The following is a 15,349-nucleotide window of genomic DNA, read 5'->3' as shown; positions in this document are numbered from 1 at the left end:
AGGCTCCCAGAGGCAGCACAGAGCGGAGGAGGGGCTGCCGTTTCCCTCTCCACGGAAACCGGTCCGTCCCAGCCGCCCGCCCTGTCCTCCCTGCGGCCACCACTCACCATGAGGCAGGGGCCAGGACTCTGAGCTTCCACTGCTAGTGTCCTCCGTGTCGCTGAGGTCAAAGGTCACCGCTTTCTTGGTGGGGGGCCCTCTCAGAATGTCCTCATCTAGAGCCTTGGGTAGAAGCAGCAGTTCTTGCTGGCCCTCGCCCTGCGCCTTTGCCCACTGGCTTTGTGCTGGAGAGGAGCCCCTCACCCCTTCAGGTGCGGGCTCTCTGGGGCCAGGGGTCTGGGAGGGGCACATCCTGTGGGCTGCCTCTCGGGGTCGGGGGCGGGGGCGGGAAGCGGCTCACAGAACTCACCCACCTGAGACACGGCAGGCAGGCCACCAGGACCAGGCTGGTGCCCACCCTTTCTCTCCCCAGTAAACTCGCCCTGCAGGGTCTCCCCACCCCCGCCTGGGCATCCGGGGAAAGGCTGCTCCCCGGAACACCTGTCCTCAGGTTCCATGGCCAGGAAGGGCCAGGGCTAGATCCTCTCCCGAGAAGCTCCGGGCCTCTCAGAACCACGCAGCACAAACTACCCAACGCAGAGCTGGAGCCATGCCGTCTCCCCGCCCAGGGGCCTCAACAGGGCCCAACACCCACCCGCATCCGGGCCGCGTGGCCAGGGCTCACCTCGTCCTGCAGAGAGGCCTCCAGCTCGCTCAGCTTCTCCTCCTTCCTCTGCAGCAGGTCGCGGCCTCTCCGCATGGCAGACTGCATCTCCCCCAGCTGCCTGGCCTCCTGCAGTCACGGGAGGGGAGGGGTCTGTGTGACCCACAGACGCTGGGGCCCAGCCTCGCCCTCTGTTCGCTAGGTTATCGTGAAACCTTCACTTAACTCTCACTAGGTGCTCATCTAGGAGAACTGCTACTTTTCCTGGGCCCTGAGAACTAACTGAGACGCAGTAGGTTACAAGGGAGGTGCTGGATGTGAAATTCGGAGCAGCTTACTGCACTCCTCACCTAGAAAACGGAGCAACACTGGCCCCTTGCACGTCACCTGCGGTTCCCGGGAGGCCACGCTGTTTCTATCAGAGCATCCTGCCCACCGTGCCCAGCCTCGCGAGCCTAAGGTGAGTCTTTTCATCCTCGAGGAGCCACAGGATCTCCATCCCCGGCCCACCGCCCGACATGCTGTGTGCCCAGGGCCCAGGGCTGTGCATCCGCCCTCACGGGGTCCCCAGAATGAGCAGTGGCGGGTGCAGCCCCGGCTCCCCAGCCCCCCTCCCCGGGGCCCAGGCTGTCCTCCAGGCTCTGACCTCCTCCAGGCCCTTGCGCACGTCATCGCCCAGGGCCTTGGTGCCCAGCAGGTCCTCGGGCGCATCCGGGGCGGTGCCCAGCTCATGGCCCCAGTGCTGGTGGGCGGCTTTCAGGGCTGCCTGCCGCCTGCGCATGGAGCGCGTCTGCCGCACCAGGAAGGCCTTGGCACTGCGGAGCGCCACACCCTCGGCAGAGAGGTAGTGCCGGAAGCTGATGGGGACAGGTGGGGCGGGGGGGAGGTGAGAGGGCCTACAAAGACTCCAGAGCCCTGCTCTGGGTCACTCCAGCTCCTGGCTGACGCCCATCCTGAGCAGACTGGGGGTGGGGCGGGGCTGCCGAGAAAAGGAACCCAGCCACTGGAGACCACACAGGGCGTGGCCCTGTCCTCCAGATAGAGGCCAGGCACTCCCGTCAGCCTGACTCTCGCCCAGGCATCCGCAGATGCCAGCCTGCCGTGCCCAGTCACAGTGGGCACCGACTTCCCTGAGCCACACCCTCGGTGACTGCCGTGACCTCGCTTCCCCCCGCCCAACCCCAAATAGGACAGGCCAGCGACGCACCTGTCCAAGGATGAGTCGGCGACCTCCGGGCTCTGGGAGACAGAAGGGGGCGCCTCCTTGGTCTGCTTCTGAGGACACAGGAAAACCCACTGACCCAGGCCAGCAGGTGCACGCAAGCTCCAGGCCTGAAACCCTCCCAGAGCCGACGCCCCGGCCCTGCTGGAGGCCGGGCACTGTTCACCCCTGAGACGCTCGGACTATGGAAGTGGGGGACCAGGAACAGTAAGAACAGGAGCTGGAGGCCCAATACAGAGCAGAGCCCCGCCCCTCCTGGAGCCCCGCCCAGCCATCCTGTCCCTGCCAAGGCCAGAGAAGCTCACGGTGCCCGGGGGTGTCTTCAGGTCCTCGACGTGGAGGTCTGGCTCACAACAAGGGGAAGCACTGTTCGCCTCGACCGCCAGCTCTTTCAGCGCCTCCTGCTTCCTCTGAGCTTCAGCCTCCAGGTCACTGCGGGTGGGGGTGCAGGAGGTGAGCAGGCTCCCGCGAGCACCCTGTCGGGACCCCTGGTGGGCTTGGAGCCTCACCCGAGGTAGAAAATAAGACCATCTCCATCGCTTCACTTCCACCAAGCCCCTGAGGCAGGGCTGGGGCTTGAACGGTGAAACCAGGACCCCAGCTGTTCTGCCTCCTCACACCCCCATCCCTACCACAGGCAGCAGGGCCTGGCTCCAGCCCCGCCTGGGATGGGCCGAGCAGCGGAGGTCAGAGGGCACGCCACCTGATGCGTTTCTGCAGCCCCTTGGCCTGGGCCTGCAGCTGGTCCACCTGGGCTTCCAGCTCCACCTTCTGGGCCCGCAGCTTGCCCAGATTTCTTCGGAGCTGCCGGTTGGACTCGAGCAGGTGTGTGTGCTCCTGCTTTGCCTCTTCCAGGTGTTGATGGGTGGCTGTGACTTCCTGGGCAGAGGAAAGACAGAAGCGCCTGGAGAAAGAGTGGGAGAAGGCAGGGAGCCGGGAAGCCCCAGGACAGGGCCCCGAGGGGGCCCACACACCAAGGTCACGGGTCCTCCCCCTCCCGCTCCCCCCCACTCCCTGGCATCCTGTGCTGGCTCCCCCACAGGTACTGCTGTGGAATAGCCCCAGGGCCTGCAGGCAGAGACCAAGTGAGCAAGCGGTGGGGGTGGGGAAGAGAGAGGCGGGAGACAGGGAGGCCAGGTGAGCAGACCAGGCTCGCTCTCCAGCGCCACCTGCTGCTTCAGGCCGACAGCCGCCTCTCCTTGGGGCAGCCTCCTCCTGAGGGAGGGGACCAGCCTGGCCACCGCCAGGCCCAGGGCGCAGGGGCAGAAAGGCCTAACCTCTCTCGGGGAACCATGTCTCCAAGATCCAGGGCACCTGGGGACCCTCCGCCCCACGCCCTCACCTGAACGTCCAGCTGAGCCAACCTGGCCCTGACCTCTCTGGCTCTGGTCTCCAGCTCCACCTCTAAATCTTGGAGTTTCCTTTCCTGCACAGAGCGAAGTCGGAGGGAAAATGTACGTGTAGAAACGGCGCGAGGCAGTAGGTGAGGGTCCTGACCCCCATGTCATGGCACACCCCTGATAGGTTCCCACCCCCTCCCATGAGCCCCTGGGGCCTCCCAGGAAAGCACCACCCCTTGTTTATGCCCAGGCTGGGCGAGGAGCATCAGAGGTGCCAACCCCATGGTCCTGGAGGGGCTGACCCCCTTGGCCCAGAAAACAAAGGAGCACCGACGTCCCAGACTGGGGTCGGCCAGCGAGACCCCCTCCCCAGCTGCTGGCCTGCTGCCCCCACCAGCCCACCTGCTCCCGGTGCCGGAGCCCCAGGCCCTCCAGCTGCCTGGCCTGCTCCTGCCTCGCGGCCTCCAGCTCCTGCTCGTGGGTCCTGCGCAGGCGCTCCAGCTCCCCAGTCAGGTGCCCCAGCAACGTGGCCCGCTGTGTCCGCTCCTGCACAAAGGGGGCCGCCAGTAGGAAACCGCAGTCCCCACCCCTGCCGCCTCAGGTCAGTAAGGTCAAGGACCCTGCCAGTGCCCCAAGGCCAGCCCTTAGGACAGCGGGGTCCCCCCAGAGAGCACAGGCTGGGCAGTGTGGTGAGGAAATGCCCTGGGGAGCCTCCGACTGCTGTTGCCTCCCTCAGGGAAGAGGCCATTCAGGACTGGTTTGGGAAGGAAGTCAGATCCCTCATGACCCGCTGGTTCTGCCAGGAAAGACGACACAGAGAGTCTGAGATCTGGGGTCCCTGGAGCTGCAGCCTAGAAGTCCGGGCAGAGGCCCAGCCGCAGGCCAAAGTCAGCCACGGCCACTGCTCACCCGACAGTAGCAGGCCAAGCCGAGGGCGGCGGCTTAGGTAACACCTTTCCTACCCAGGCTGAGCCTGGAGATGGGCAGGTGAGGTTTGCCTACTGTTTGGCTCCTGCCAAGCTATTTCCTGGTGTCCTGGGTTCCTATGAACCCTGGGGGCAGGGTTAGGGTGGCCAAGGCTGAGGCTTTGGGATCGGACCATCTAGGCTTGGACCCTAGCTCCTGCCTGTCAGCCACGGGTCGGGCAAGTGGCCCGCGCTCCCCAACTCTCAGTGTCCTCACTTTTAAAATGGAGGTGATGCCCTAACTGGTTTGGCTCAGTGGATAGAGCGTCAGTCTGCGGACTCAAGGGTCCCAGGTTCAATTCCGGTCAAGGGCATGTACCTTGGTTGCGGGCACATCCCCAGTGGGAGGTGTGCAGGAGGCAGCTGCTCGATGTTTCTCTCTCATCGATGTTTCTGACTCTCTATCCCTCTCCCCTCCTCTCTGTAAAAAATCAATAAAATAGAAAAAAAAAATAGAAGTGATGACAGGACACACCCCGGGGTGCTGTGAGGACTCAATGAGCTCATCTAGACCAAGAGCTGAGAACAGGGCCTGGCACGCGGCCCACGCTCAATGCCAGTGTCGTCACCACGAAGGCCAGTGCAGCCTGCCCGACGGAGGGTCCTCCTCATCCGATGGCTGAGGCACTGTGACTTGGCCAGGGCAGGGCCAGGGAAGAGAGCCTCCCACAGAAACTCCCCGGCCTCCCCTCCCCCTTCCCCGCCTCCAGCCCGCCCGCCAGGGCCCAGGCTGTGCCACATGTGCCGCGGGGGAGGGCCATCACCTCGGCTTCATACTGCTCTCTGGCCTCCGCCACCGCTTGCCGGTGCTCCTCCTTCATTTTGTCCATCCTCCCCTCGTGTTCCCGTTCCACCTCCCGGCGCTTCTCTCTCAGGAGCCCACTGAGCTGCAGGGCAGGCGGCAGGATACAACAGGGGACTGAGCGGGCAGCACGCAGGACTGAGCGGGCTGGCACGCGGGACTGAGCATTCGGCCTCACACAGCACCCCCTAAGGCTCCCCACGCACCCAGGTGCACGACACGTGATGGCCACACTCCCCACTGCCTCCCACATACAGGGCATGGCATGGAGAAGCACTGCCTCAAGGGAACTGAGCTGTGAAACGGGAGCGGAAGTGCCTAAGTGAGAAGGACCCTCTGGGCCAGGATGGCCCAGTGGTCAGAGCACCACGACAGTATCCGAGCCGGGAGCAGCGCAGCACACACCTCCTGCTCGTACTCCAGCAGCTGGCGTGCTCTCCGCTCCACCCACCCCCGGCTCTCCTGCTGCTGGGCCTCCTCTTTCTGCTGGGCTTCCTCTCCCTCCTTCCGGAGGCTGGAGACCACCTAGGAGGGCCACGGGGTGAGGTAGAGGGCACGAGAGTGGCCGGGGACCCACTTCCCAGGACCCGATGCCCCTCCCACAGGCTGCAGGGGGAGAGGCTGCCTCCCCTCCTGTGGCAGGGAAGGGTCGAGCGTACGCTCAGGGCCACAGCCCAGGCTCTACCCACAAGCCAAGCCTGGCACCTACCTCTCTGTGTTTGGCCTCCTGGGAGGACAGGAGCCGCGCCAGCTCAGCCCTGTGCTCTGTCTCCAGCGCTGCTGCCGCCTGGGGAGCAACAAAGGGCCAGTGAGGGATACTGGGCAGAGAAGGCTGCTGGGCAGCGACCCAGACCAAGGAGGAGCCAGGAACACCAGCCCCAACGTGCCGCGAGCTCAGGGGCTGAGGGAGCCTTTGGCACAAATTCCTTCTCCCGATACAGCTCAGCCCCTGAAGCCTGCAACCAGCCGACAGACAGGAATGTGGGCAGTGTGGAGGGCACGGAGGTGGCCCCGGCCACTGCTGCCACCCTGCCTCTGGGCGCTGGGGACACTCCCGCTGGTGAACACGGCCAGGCAGGGAGGCTGCAGGCTTCGGCCCACGCCCGCCTGCTGGTCTCGTGGTCTCAGCGAGGCTCCGTCCCTCACCAAAAGGAAAGAGAGGCCCCTTGGCCTGGCTGTTACTCACTTCAGCCTCTCACCTGGGGACAGACCCTCACACCAGAGGGGCAGGGAGGAAGAGCGAATGACAACTTCCTGAGTGCGCTACCGCTCAGCGAAGGCAGGAGAAAGGGGAGGGTGGAAGGTCATCGCATGTCCCCAGAGACAAGGACAGGGACGAGGCACAGGCGTCTCAGGACCTCTGCTCTGGTCGAAGTTCTTTTGGTCATGAAATCTCCCCAAACCCACAGCCATCTCCCCCCAAACTTCCTCCCAGCCGTGGCAGCACCCAGGTGCCAGGCCCAGCAGCCCTCCGGGAGCCTGTCTGCGCCCGTCTGTGCAGACCCCACTCTCCGCCCGGCGCCCACCTGCACGCCCAAGGCTCACTCTCTCCGCACTCGGTCCCTCCTCAGCAGCCCAGGCTGTGTGGTGCCGTGTCAGAGAGGAAGGTCCCCCTCTACTCGCTCACCTCTTTCCTCTCCCCTTCCAGCTGCTCCCTCCGCTGCTGCCCGGCCTTCTCCTTCTCGGCACTCAGGGCCGCCCGCTCTCTCCTCTCCGAAGCCTCCATCTCTCCCCGGAGCCGCTCCAGCACACGCTGGCTGCCCTGCTCCAAGCTGGCCCTCTCGGCCTCCTGCAGGGCCGCCAGCTCCTCTCTCAGCCTCTGCAGGGAAGCCTGGTGCTCGGCCCTGGGCAGACGGAAGGGTGAGGAAGGCGCTGAGCCCTCGGGGCGGCCCAGGGGCTGGGCAGCCGCATGGGCACTCACCTGATTCGGTCCGCATCTGCCTCTGCGCTGGACTGGACCTGGGCCCGGAGCCGAGCCAGCCTCCGGCTCTCCTCCTCTCTCATCTGAGTCCCCTCCTCCTCAGTGGCCTTCTGCAGCTGCTCCTGCAGGAGCCTGGGGAGGAGAGGCAAGGCCAGTCTGCTGAGGGCCACCCCATTCCAGCCGTATCCCCGGCTCTCGGCCCACAGGCCTGTGGCCTGCTGGGAAGTTTCTGGAATCTTGCAGGGCCGCTGACCCCAGCCTCTGGTCCTGCTGCCTCCCTGCACCTCCCACGGGAGGGGGACCGTGAACTCCCCTGCCCTTCCTCAGCAAGCAGATTACAGGCCGCCTGATCCCAGACCAGCGTTCCTCCCCAGGCTCCCTCTGCCTCAGGTTCGCCCCGTCCAACCCCAGCCTGACCCTGGTCCGCATCTTTCTCTCTCCACCCACAGGTTCTGCTCCAGCCACTTCCGATGAGCCACTCTGCCCCACCGCTCTCCTGGCCTGGGCCTTGCTCCTGCCGGTTCCTCTGCGAGAATCCCCTTGTGCCTGCCCATCCGTGTTCATCATTCAATGCCAAGCCCCGCCCTCTCAGAAGAGTCTTTCTCCCCCCAGTCCCCCCCTGGCCCTCAGGCCAGGGCCGGGAGCTGCGCCCAGGGAGTCCAAGCCCGAGGAAAACATGTCTCCGGAGACAGCGTCTTTGAGAAGCGTCAGTAATGAGTTCCAAAGCCAGAGAAGAGTTAGGCTCACTTTCTGTTCAGGTTGTCAGCTCACGGCTCTCCTCCAGAGGACAGAGCGTGCGTCAGTGAAAACCCTGCCCTGACCTGTGGTGACCGTTGTGCAGGGCTGCACAGAACCACGGAACGGGAGGGCTCCGGAGGTGCGGTCCTTCCTGTCACACTCAGCTCGGCCTCCTCACCGTACAACCGCCCGCCCCTCCTGCCTGCTCACCCGGGAGACACTGTGCCCCCGACAGGCACAGGCGGAAGCGCAGCAAGGGAGTCAGTCACTATACTGCCGGTCTGTGTACGGCGCCCACGGGGCCTGGAAATATCAGGGGGAACATGCTGCAAAGCATTCGATTGTCTAACCACGACGCTGTACACCCGATATTAATACAAAATGAGACTGAATGTAAACTGTAATTAAAAATTACTTTAAATTTTAAAAAAAGAGAAAGGAATATTTGCTCTAAGGCAGGGGTCCTCAAACTTTTTAAACAGGGGGACAGTTCACTGTCCCTCAGACCATTGGAGGGCCAGACTATAGTTTTAAAAAAAAACTATGAACAAATTCCTATGCACACTGCACATATCTTATTTTGAAGTAAAAAAACAAAACAGGAACAAATACAATATTTGTATTTGCATGTGGCCCGCGGGCAGTAGTTTGAGGACCCCTGCTCTAAGGTCAGTGTGGCTTCCAGAAATTTCTACCAAGTGGAAGTTTCCCAGAGAGAGAGCCCCTCAGGAAGGCTCCCGTGTACACAGAAGCAGGGTCCTCGTGATGACCTATTTCAAAGGGAGCCAGCAAGGCGCTGCCCACAGACCTCACGCCGTCAAGACCGCCGAAACCGGACTGATCTCACTGAAAATAAAACGAGAGCTAGCCTTTACTGAGCAGCTACGGGGTGCAGGCCGAGGCAGGCTCTGGGGCATCTAGTCTTCACCACTACCTGATGGAAGGCACAGTCCACTGAGCTCAGGGAGGGGCAGGAGGAGAGGAGGGGCCGGGGGCGGGCAGGGACGCAGCGCCCGCCTGCTCTTCTTGGCACAGCCCCTCCAGGAGAGCTGAGCCCCGCTGTTAGGCTCGGCTCCGTTCCCAGATGGGTGGAAGAGGAGGATGCTCTGGGGTCTGTTCCGTGGGGCTCCCTGGCAGGGGACCCAGGGCGGGTGTAAGGATGGGCCCTGGGTCAGTGGATCCGGCGTTGGCTAATGAGAGACGGTCCCCACCCTCCAGACAGTCAGGGGCTGGTTTTCCTAACTTCTCTAAATAAAGCGTGACCGTTCTTTATACACATTGTTATCTCTGATAAAAAAATAAGCCTCTACCACTTTGGATGTTCCGTCCAGAGGGTAAGATTTCATTAAACTGCCAAGTCCGTGAACTATAGTAACATCCCTCTATTGCACTTCTCCCGTCCTGGGATGGTGACAGAGACTACTACCACCTCCCCAGCAGGCACTCTCCCACTTTCCTTACTAACAGGACCCTCGTTTTATTCTCTCGGGTAAAGAGGCCCAGCTAAAGGACTACATTTCCCAGTCTCCTTTGCAACCAGGGGGTAACCCATGAAATTTACGTGGGAATTATTGGGTAAGGTTTCCAGGAAAACTCCATTAATGGGACTGAAGGCACTAGAAGGTACCCTCTTTACACTCTCCCCTGTCCTTCCTGCCTGGAGCACAGGCGCGATGGCTGGAGAGCCAGCAGCTATGCTGGCCTGAGAAAAGACCCTGAGAGTAAACCAGCACTGAAGTGGTAGAGATGAAAGAAGACAGGGACCCGGGACTCCCCTGTGCCAGCCCAGGGCTACCTTTTCTTACAAAAATCAACCTCTAGCTTGTTTATACATATACAGTCAGACCTCATTTCTCAAACGTCTCCCATCTCTAACGCTTCAGTTCTCGATCAACTTGTTCACAGACAAAAAATACCTCGGTTGTCGACCAAAATTTCAGTTTTCGACCTGACAACCCTTTCATGCTGATACCTCTACATGACGACACGTAAAGGAGAGAATGCTTTTGTGGCTGGCCAATTAGCACAATTTAAAAACATAAAGAGGCCATCAAGAGTGCTAATGTTGCCTGGCCAGCATGGCTCAGTGGTTGAGCTTTGACCTATGAACCAGAAGGTCATAGCTCAATTCCAGTCAAGGCACATGCCCGGGTTGTGGGCTCGATCCCTAGTGTGGAGTGTGCAGGAGGCAGCCGATCAATGATTCTCTCCATCATTGATGTTTCTATCTATCTTGCCCTTGTCCTTCTTCACTGAAATCAATAAAAATACTTTTTTTGAAAAGAGCACTAATACTGCTAGGGGTGTGAAAGTGCTCACACAACAGCAATCAGAGGCCATTGAAGAGGTAGAAAAGCTGTTGTTTGGTTTGGATAAAAGCTGTGAGCCTGTGTGATACCATTTCGGAGGCAGTGACAGATGAAAAATTCCTTTAAGGCTAGTAGGGGGTTCGATGAATTTAAGAAGTGTTTATAGATTAAACAGTACATTAGACATGTACTAGTGTAAGAAAGGTGGGAACGGAATCATTTGGGGGTCTGGAACAGATTACTTCCATTTACATTACTTCTAATGGGAAAAAAGGATTCCGTTTTTGAACAAAGTGCTTCTCAAACAGCCTTCTGGAACGAGGTTCCACTGTATACACAACAATCACACACACGCACGCCTGGCCAGGCTTAAGGGTCTTATTTGTCTAGGGCAGTGATGGCAAACCTTTTGAGCTCGGCGTGTCAGCATTTTGAAAAACCTTAACTTAACTCTGGTGCCATGTCACATATAGAAATGTTTTGATATTTGCAACCATAGTAAAACAAAGATGTATATTTTTGATATTTATTTTATATATTTAAATGCCATTTAACAAAGAAAAATCAACCAAAAAAATGAGTTCACGTGTCACCTCTGACACGTGTGTCATAGGTTCGCCATCACTGGTCTAGGGCCTCCCAGCCAGCTATGCAAAGAGCAGGAACCCAAACAGAAACTTGTGAGTCCTGGGCAAGAGCTCCTCCCACTGCAGCACCAGGCCCCACCAAACCCATGGTCCTGGCAGGGCCCGACTCCCAAGGAAGAGGACCTGTAGGAGCTAAGACAATGGGCTTCAGAGATAAGCCTCTGGCTAAGAGGCTCTGCTGCATCTCAGCTTCCAGACCTGGGACGGGGCTTCACCTACTGGTGCCTCAATCTGTCTAAGTTACACATTCTATAAAATGGGGCTGATACCACCACCTCGTAAGACCCTTTCAGAAGACGAACACAGTCATAGATATAAAGCACATGGAGCCCGGCCAGCATGGGTCAGTGGTTGACCATCAACCTATGAACCAGGAGGTCACGGTTCGGTTCCTGGTCAGGGCACATGCCTAGGTTGTGGGCTCCATTCCCAGTGCGGGGCCTGCAGGAGGCAGCCAATCAATGATTCTCCCTCATCATTGATATTTCTATCTCTCTCCCCCTCTCCCTTCCTCTCTGAAATCAATAAAATATCCTATATAATAAAGAGGTAATATGCAAATTGACCATCACGGTCTTGCACAAGATGGCCGCCACAAGATAACCGGCAGGGGAGGGCAGTTGGGGGCGACCAGGCCTGCAGGGGAGGGAGGGAAGTTGGGGGCAATTGGGCCGGCAGGGGAGCAGTTAGGCATCGATCAGGCTGGTAGGAGAGTGGTTAGGGGATGATCAGGCAGGTGAGCGGTTGGGAGCCAGAAGTCCCGGATTCTGAGAGGGATCCCAGATTGGAGAGGGTGCAGGCTCGGCTGAGGGACAACCCCCCCCCCCCAGTGCACAAATTTTGTGCACCAGGCCTCTAGTATACATATATTAAAAAATAAAAATAAAGCACACGGATCAGTGCAGTCTGTCAAAAGACACCAGCTACTCCCATCACAATCACACCTCCCAACTCTGCACCAAAGACAGAGGTGTCAGGCACCCTGGCTCGGGAGCCCATTCCTCCACACAGGCCGGCAAGGAGGATCCTAGAGAGGCTGCGGGCCCCCAGTGGCCCCCAGGAGGGAGGCGTGGGTCCCTCCCCACAAGTCCTGGAGGCCCTGCAGCTTGTCTCGGAGGGGGGTGGGCCGCACCTCAGAGACTCCTCTTTCCGCTGTCGAAGCTGAAGCGCCTCCTCCTCCTCCTCCTGCCGCAGCCTCTGCCGCAGCTGCTGCACCTTTTCCCGCTTCAGTTCCAGGAGCCGCCTCTGCTCTTGCTCCAGTTCCTGAGCCACCGCCTCCTCCATGGCCTTCCGGGCGGCCCCTGGGAGCTGCTCTGGGAGAGCCATGAGCTCTGGAGATGGCCTACCAAGGGGAGGGAACAGCAGTTCACAAGTGTTAACACCACCGCCTTTCGGCACCAGGTTTATAGAGCGACGGGTCATCACAGACCCTAATGGAGGGCCCTCCGTCAGGAATCACACACCAACTCAGGTCCCCAGGCGGGCAGAAGGCTACACCCTCAGAGATGCAGACAGCATCTGTTCTACGAGACAAGTCCCCTGTGGCTGCTAAGGCCGCGTGAGCCCAGGGAGAAGGGCAGCCCACAGTGGGTCCTGCGGACCCGGGCCCACGGCAGAGATGAGGCCCCCAAGCTGGCGGCCGAGGAGAAACTGAATCGCTGGCCCTGACGACTCCTCCCGCACGGCTCAAGCCCGCTCAGTCCTCCACTAGGGCTGGACCTGCTACTCGAGGCTCCTGCCATCAGTTTGACGTCCCCAGAGGCTGCTCTTTGCCTCCCAGAGGCCAGTGTATAGGAGCCAGGGGGATGCAGCAGCATCCCTCTCTGCTGAGTCCCAGAACAGTCCAGAGGCCCAGGGACAGGAAACCCCGCCCCCCACACTGCCCAGCGAGCCAGGCAGGGGACCACCCTGAGCCAGAGAGAAAAGCAAGGGCACAACAGACGCCAGGCTCCCGATCTCCGCACCAAGGAATCGATGTTTAAAAGTAGATCAAAGAGTCCTGCTGGTGTGCTCAGTGGTTAGTGTCAGTCCACACACCAAAAGGGTCTTGGGTTCAATTACAGTCTAGGGCAGTGATGGTGAACCTATGACACATGTGTCAGAGGTGACACGTGAACTCATTTTTTTTGGGGGTGCGTGCATGAGGCAACCAATCTATGTGTCTCTCACATTGATGTTTCTCTCTCTCCCCCACTCCCTCTTTTCCACTCTCTCTAAAAATCAATGCAAAAAATATCCTCAGGTGAGGAGAAACAACAAAAAGGGGGGAAAGAAATTCAGGGCTAACCCAGATGCATAAGGCGGGTGGTAAGGTAAGGACAAAGGGTATCAGTTACAAAGATGTCTATAGAATAACAAGGTTGTTTGTTGCTTGTACACTGGTTCTGAAAGAAATGCCCAAAGAGAAACCCCAAGGACATTTAGAACAATGAAAGCATAAGCAAGATAAAGTGTTTCGCCTCCCAGAGCGGTTTTCCTAAAAGCTAGTATGCATTTGCATTCCCAGGTCCTAAATCTTATGTTAGAAATTGCTCTTGCCACCCGACCACCAGCTCCTCCCACAGTGCTCAGGCCTAGCAGGGGAACCCTGTCAACCGCAGCAGCATGTGGCTGGATCCAATCCCGGGAGCAGGGAGCCAGCCCCGGCCGGGGTCACAGAACCCCCTCCTCCCTCCAGCTCTAGCCCTGCAGCAGATGGAGGGCGCCGCGGGCTTGGCTAGAATGGCAGGTGACAACAGGCCTTTGGAACAAGTCCCTCTCGGCCCCTTGAGACCACAGAGAGAAGGAAGGCATAACATCTCTGAAATACCATTAAAATCTTTCCTTCCTCCATTCCTAAAATTATAACTCAGACCAGAAACGGTCCTGAGCTATGTTTTTAATTCTCTGCTGCTGCCAGCCCCACCGCCCCTCCTCCCAGGCCCCACACAGCCCAGCAGATGCAGATGTAAGCGATGCGGCTGCCACCCCCTCGAGGATCCTGCCCTTGAAAGAGCCTCTCCCAGCTCTCCGCCTCATCAACCCTCCAACTCATTTCCAGCCTCTGCTGCAAACGCTTTTCTCCCTGAGATGGCTCCTTTACTGCATCTCCCTGTGGGCTGTGTAGCCATGTGGAACCCCAGGGACAGATGCTGCGGGAAGATGAGGCGTCCGCAGCACAGCAGCCTGAGAACAGCTGCACGCACACCAACCTACTTCTTAGTGCGCCCCTTCTCCGTGTCCCTGCTCTAAAGATCTACCCCCTCAGGTCCAAGGCAGGCAACACTGGCCCACAAGGCAGACCCCCGCGGCCACTGGGGGTGAAGCCTGCAGAGGGAGAGGCAGGTCTGCTTTCTAGGCCGCCCCCGGGCGCCAGCCCCAGTGGGTCCCTGAAGCAGTCATGGCAGGCCTGGCAGGCCGGAGTGAAGGAGAGGAGGAGGAAGGGTGGCAGGAAGAGGCGGAGGGAGACACGCCCCGGACCCTCTGGCACGGTTGTGCACCACTGACACTGGGTTGCAACCAGAGTCACCTGTGTCCCCACACGCCACCCTGTGGCTCACCTCATGGAAGATGTGGGCGTGGCAAAGGGAAGGATGTTCCTGCCTCCCAGACCCGGGCCTCCGGCATGACGGTGCATGGCGTGGCTGCCTGCGAGCCCAGCCCTCGCTCGCTGCCCTGCCCTTTGCTCCTAACCCCTCTGACACATCGTGACATCTATGAAAGGTGCCGGCTCTGTGACTCATGGTCCCTCACCCTCTGTGTTGATGATGCTTTGACATTCTTAAAAAGCTTGCTGGTCAACAAGAGGCTGCCCCTCCCAGGACTAGCCAATTCTCACAGATAGTCCTGCGCCTATACCCCAGCCCCTCCTGATCGCACACCATGGGGGTATTTCCCTACCCTACATCGCCCAGAGACCACCCCACACCCCCAAGTGCACAACATTATTCAAACCATCCAGTCCCACACTTCAGGTACCTACCCTGCCTCATCCATTCCTTCCCGCGAAAACCCCAATAGAGGTTCTGGACCATGCCCTCTCTTCTCACCTCTCCTGCCTCCTGACCAGCCCTGGTCCTTCCCCCGTGGCCCTGGTGGCGTGGCACGCCCTCTTCTCCGGAAATGTTAGTAACATATTCCTCCTTCGGAGCCATTGGCCTCTCCACGATGCCAGTCACCTCCGTGTATTAAAATTCCACAGATTTGAATGAGGCACAGAGCTGCTCCCTACAAAACCAGGAAAATCACCCCATTCCTAACACGGCTGTGAGGAGTAATGACAAGGGGGTGCGGGGCCTGGGAAGACTCAGAGGACAGAAGGCGTGTCCCACGGGCCTGTGTGCACTGCTCAGGGCGTGTTCCCCAAGCCCCAGCAGGGCAGCATCGCTGGGACGGGGAGAAACGCAAGGTGCCCTGGCTGCCCTCACTGCCCAGCCTCTCTCCCAGAGGTGCTGGGGACCACCTCTGACCTCTGACCTCTGCCCAGGGCCCCTTCTCTGAACCACTCGCTTCTGTCCTCATAGAAAGCACCCTGACCTGGGTGTCCACAGCCACCGAGGAGGCTGGGGAGCACGTCACCCCTCGGGACAGAGCTGTTGCTGCCAGCTGGTCAGCACCTGAGAACAGGCCCCTCAGGACATGCCCCTGCAGCTCAGGGAGGACGAGAGCTTGGAGCCCCCGGGACACTGTCAGCAAGCCATCGTGATGGGCAGGTGGGTGGGCG

At 59.7% G+C, this 15,349-nt stretch overlaps 1 protein-coding gene across 1 annotated transcript in view; it reads right to left on the bottom strand.

The window, feature by feature from the left end:
• CEP164 (centrosomal protein 164kDa) overlaps window positions 1-15,349 on the bottom strand; it is an 89,214-nt gene that overhangs the window by 3,907 nt on the left and 69,958 nt on the right. Inside the window, exons 13-27 of the mRNA XM_015562463.1 lie at window positions 12,111-12,240; window positions 11,780-11,989; window positions 6,954-7,085; window positions 6,660-6,876; window positions 5,742-5,819; window positions 5,438-5,557; window positions 4,995-5,117; window positions 3,668-3,811; window positions 3,268-3,351; window positions 2,629-2,804; window positions 2,231-2,357; window positions 1,911-1,978; window positions 1,350-1,560; window positions 725-832; window positions 60-222 (exon numbers count right to left, since the gene is read on the bottom strand). Coding sequence (XP_015417949.1) covers window positions 60-222; window positions 725-832; window positions 1,350-1,560; window positions 1,911-1,978; window positions 2,231-2,357; window positions 2,629-2,804; window positions 3,268-3,351; window positions 3,668-3,811; window positions 4,995-5,117; window positions 5,438-5,557; window positions 5,742-5,819; window positions 6,660-6,876; window positions 6,954-7,085; window positions 11,780-11,989; window positions 12,111-12,240 — 2,091 coding nt within the window. The remainder of the gene's footprint in view (window positions 1-59; window positions 223-724; window positions 833-1,349; window positions 1,561-1,910; window positions 1,979-2,230; window positions 2,358-2,628; window positions 2,805-3,267; window positions 3,352-3,667; window positions 3,812-4,994; window positions 5,118-5,437; window positions 5,558-5,741; window positions 5,820-6,659; window positions 6,877-6,953; window positions 7,086-11,779; window positions 11,990-12,110; window positions 12,241-15,349) is intronic.

Source organism: Myotis davidii, unplaced genomic scaffold (genome assembly GCF_000327345.1).
Source record: "Myotis davidii unplaced genomic scaffold, ASM32734v1 scaffold97, whole genome shotgun sequence".
In the NCBI taxonomy this organism is placed as follows: domain Eukaryota; kingdom Metazoa; phylum Chordata; class Mammalia; order Chiroptera; family Vespertilionidae; genus Myotis; species Myotis davidii.
This window is presented reverse-complemented; position numbering and strand designations above follow the sequence as displayed.